This window comes from Brassica oleracea, chromosome C2, assembly GCF_000695525.1.
Source record: "Brassica oleracea var. oleracea cultivar TO1000 chromosome C2, BOL, whole genome shotgun sequence".
Lineage (NCBI taxonomy): Eukaryota > Viridiplantae > Streptophyta > Magnoliopsida > Brassicales > Brassicaceae > Brassica > Brassica oleracea.
In genome coordinates, this window is record NC_027749.1 from 8,505,844 (window position 1) to 8,510,085 (window position 4,242).

General features: G+C 42.3%; 1 protein-coding gene across 1 annotated transcript; it reads left to right on the top strand.

The window, feature by feature from the left end:
* The first annotated feature begins 750 nt into the window (after positions 1–750).
* Positions 751–3,661, top strand: LOC106323356 (cation/H(+) antiporter 24-like). Its single transcript, XM_013761496.1, has 2 exons — positions 751–1,125; positions 1,406–3,661. Exons 1-2 carry the CDS (start codon positions 826–828, stop codon positions 3,659–3,661), a joined length of 2,556 nt encoding a protein of 851 aa, XP_013616950.1. The 5' UTR covers positions 751–825.
* The last annotated feature ends 581 nt before the right edge of the window (positions 3,662–4,242 follow it).

Consider the following 4,242-nt stretch of genomic DNA (forward strand, 5'->3'; position numbering starts at 1 on the left):
GTAAACAGAAAAAAACACCCGCCCGGTCGGGCGGGTCCAGATCTAGTAATGTTTAAAACAACAAGTATTATGTGGGGAATGTATGATGAAAACAAAAATCTCAGGAAAAAAAGAATGAGGAAATAGACGCATGGGAGTTTGTGTTAGCCAGCTACCACGGCCCGTACGGCGTACCTCATGTTCCGGGCCTTAATTTTATTTGCATCTAAAATTCATCCATCACATTTATAGAGTGGGGTGACATTATACCTCTCCAACATATATAACATTACATGTGATTCTGAACACTGTAATTTGTAAAAAGAGTAACAAATCTAGGATATTTCGGTGGTATATTGTATTTCAAAAAAGAATCGGTGGTATATATATTCTCTTCCCACATCACAGTTTATTTTCTGATTATTTCCCTGCATTTCATATATATTTTAGAAAATAAATAAATATATACAGACTAGTGTATTCAAACTATCCTGTTAACAGAAAATATTAAGTGGTTCTTAAAAATATGTGTGAAAAACAATTCCAAAAGGTGCATTTTCTATTTAATTCTGCTAAAAATATGCTTTAACAAGTGAAAAATCATATTGAGAAAGAAAAAAACACGAAGACTAATCAAAAACTAACTAGAAGTGTTCCCAAAATAACGCACATCCACATCTGTTTAAAAAAAAGGAACACCAGTTTTGGATCTATAGTATTCTTTCTCTCCACTGATGATCAGTATCATTACGCTTTGGGTGAAACCAAACGTGGTCTGAAAGAATAGTTTGCATGGTTAGGCATTATCCCATCGTGAAACAAACCGTGGTCTGAAAAATAGTTTGCATGGTTAGGTATTTTCCCAGCAATGGCCAGACCGTCCTGCCAATCCATCTTGGGTTCTGGCCGGACAACCCGTCCTCCCCCGGTGATCTTATTATTACTAAAGCTTTCTCGGCCAAGCTTCCGGTGGTTTGCCGACATGTTCACAGTAAACAACCATTTGGATTGTTCAGAGGCGAAAATGCGATGAACTATGCATTTTCAACATTCTTGCTCGAGGCAGTTATTGTTATTTTCTTCATCAAAGCCACTTGCTTCATCCTCCGACCTTTACGTCAACCTCGTATCGTCTGTGAAATCATTGTTCGTCACTCATATCTTAGATCACGAATCTCTCAAAGAAAAAAATTCATCAATAATAATAATTTTTCAATAAAAAAATGTTTTTGAAAAACTCATGTAAAATTTTCTTACTTAAAAACTTTAGAATGGTTCTCTCAAATTTTTTAAAACCTAATTTACTCAAATATTTTTATTTTTGATAAATACTCTCTTTAAAAGATTTTCAATGCGGATGTCCTTATATTTCTTAATAAAATGTTTATTTAATATAATAAGACAATGGTTTGTGTGTGTTTTGAAGGGTGGTATGATGATAGGACCGTCCATGCTTGGAGGAAGCCGTAATTTTAGTTACTACGTGTTCCCACCTATTTCAAACTACATATTCACAAACTTGGGACTAATGGGATTCTTCTACTTCTTCTTTCTCACTGCGGCCAAAACCGACGTCGCATCCATTGCAAAGTCTCCAAAAAAACACAAGTACATTGCTGCCATCAGCGTTCTCGTCCCAATGGTCTGCGTTGGGGCCACGGGGATGGCCATGCGTGAGCAAATGGATAAAACCATGGGGAAGCCTTCTTCCGTTGGAGGGATAGCGTTTGCCTTGGCTTTCAGTTCTTTCCCTGTCATCTACACCATCTTAAGAGACATGAACCTTCTCAACTCTGAGGTGGGGAAGTTCGCCATGTCGGTGGCTCTCCTTGGGGATATGGGAGCGATCCTCGTGCTTGTATTTTTCGAGGCTGTCGTTCAAGCAAACGTAGCAGGAGCCAAAGCTGCAGTCTTCTACGTTGTATCAGTTGTTATATTCAGTGCTTTTATGATTTTGGTCGTGAAACGAGCATTTGAGTGGGTGGTCGACCAAACACCTCAGGGAAAACTCGTCGACCAAAACTACATTGTCATGATTCTCATGGGTGTTCTTGTTGCTTGTTTCTTAACGGACATGCTTGGTTTATTGATAGGCACCGGACCTATTTGGTTAGGGTTAATAATCCCTCACGGTCCACCGTTGGGTTCAACGTTGGCTATTCGGAGCGAGACCTTTATACATGAATTTTTAATGCCTTTCTCGTTTGGTTTGGTGGGACTCTACACAGATGTTCACTTCCTTAGCGCTGATGCTTGGGACCACCAACTAGCTCCTCTTGTATACATGACCACGGTTAGCTTCATCACCAAGTTTATCTCTGTGGCTGCCGCTGCTGCTTTCTTTAAAGTCCCTACTAGAGACAGTCTCACTCTTGGCCTCATTATGAACTTGAGAGGTCAACTAGATATCATGCTCTACTTGCTTTGCTTCAGGAAACATGTTGTCGGTCTACCCGGTTTTACTCTCTTGGTTTTGCATACGGTTGTCATAACAGGAGTATCAACACCGATCATCAGCTTCCTCTATGATCCAAATCGTCCTTACAGGATCAGCAAGCACCGGACCATCCAGCACACTCCACCATCCACCGAGATGGGTCTTGTTCTTGCCGTCTCCAACCAAGAAGCCTTGTCTGGCTTGATCACGTTCCTTGATTTCGCCTATCCCACTACAAGTAGTTCATTTGCTATATACGCAATCCAGCTAATGGAGTTGATGGGGCGAGCTTCACCAGTTTTTATAGACCACAAGCTACAAAAAGAGGAGGAAGACAAAGAGGGGGACGAAGAAGAAGGGCGAGTAGACCAAGTGCAAAGCGCCTTTAAGCTGTACCAAAAGAAGAGAAAAGAGTGTGTGACGCTGCATGCCTACACTGCTCATGCTCCAAAGCGTCTAATGTACCAAGATATTTGCGAGCTGGCCTTGGCCAAGAAAACCGCTTTCATTCTCTTACCTTATCAACGAGAGCGTCTTGAGGACAATGCACCTACCGAGCTACTTGACCCCGGCATGCTGTCCGTGAACGCTGATGTCTTGGCGTACACACCTTGCTCTGTATGTATCTATTATGGTAAAGGGCGGCTTAGAAACGCCAAGGTTCGGTCCTCGGTTGACCAGCAACATTCAATTCTACCGAGCCGTGTGAGGCAAGAAACATACCGTTTTGTGGTTTTGTTCTTAGGAGGAGCTGATAACAGAGAAGCTTTGCATCTGGCAGACAGGATGACAGCAAATCCGGACATTACGTTGACGATAGTTAGGTTCTTGTCGTTCAACCACGAAGGAGAGGACGTGAGGGAGAAGAAGCTAGACGATGGGGTGGTGACATGGTTTTGGGTTAAAAACGAAAGCAATGATAGGGTTAGTTATAAGGAGGTTGTGGTCAAGAATGGTGCGGAGACGCTAGCTGCGATCCAAGCGATGAATGTCAATGACTATGATCTATGGATAACAGGGAGGGGAGAAGGGATCAACACAAAGATTCTAGAAGGGCTTGATGCGTGGAGCGAGGACCACCAGCTTGGAGTCATTGGAGAAACTGTGGCTGGGAGTATATTTGCATCAGAAGGTTCGGTGTTGGTGGTGCAGCAACAAGTGAGGAATCAAAAGGGTGGTGATTGTTTCTTGAACGGCAAGTTTGATTATAAAAATTTAGTGTCTCCTTGGTCATGTCATAATTGAGTAATTAGAACGGTTGATTATCTGATTAGGTCATGTTATACAATCTGTTTTAAAAACTAAATCGTAAAACATTTATAAAAATGTACTGAAACATCAATCTCTCTTTCTTTCTTTCTTTTTTTTTGTTTTCTTTTCTCGTGAATGTGTGTTTCTGAAATGAAATAGCCAAGAACCATTCTCTAAGTTGCTTTGGTCTAGTGGTACAGGAGCTCCAGCTGGAGTGTCCACCCCTGGGTTCGAGCCTTGGGCACTGCGGAATTTACATGTGGGCTGCAGCATCCGAGACCGAAGACCGTTACACGGTGAGCCACATGGTGACGCCCTGGCAGCGTCCATGCTCACTTCGGTCTCTAGTTTGGACCACCTCGTTGGGGCCAGGATACTCGGTTAGCAAAAAAAAAAGAACCATTCTCTAAAGTGTCAGGATCAAGCATGGGACATCTGTTGTTTGAGGGTTTTCAGACAAGACAGATTCTTTACACCACATGTTACGTCAAATGACGAGAATTTAAGCCACTTCACGTGCCATCCCTGATCCGCTGCGGTGTGCACGTTAGTCTTCTGTCCCCTGAGCACTTTAG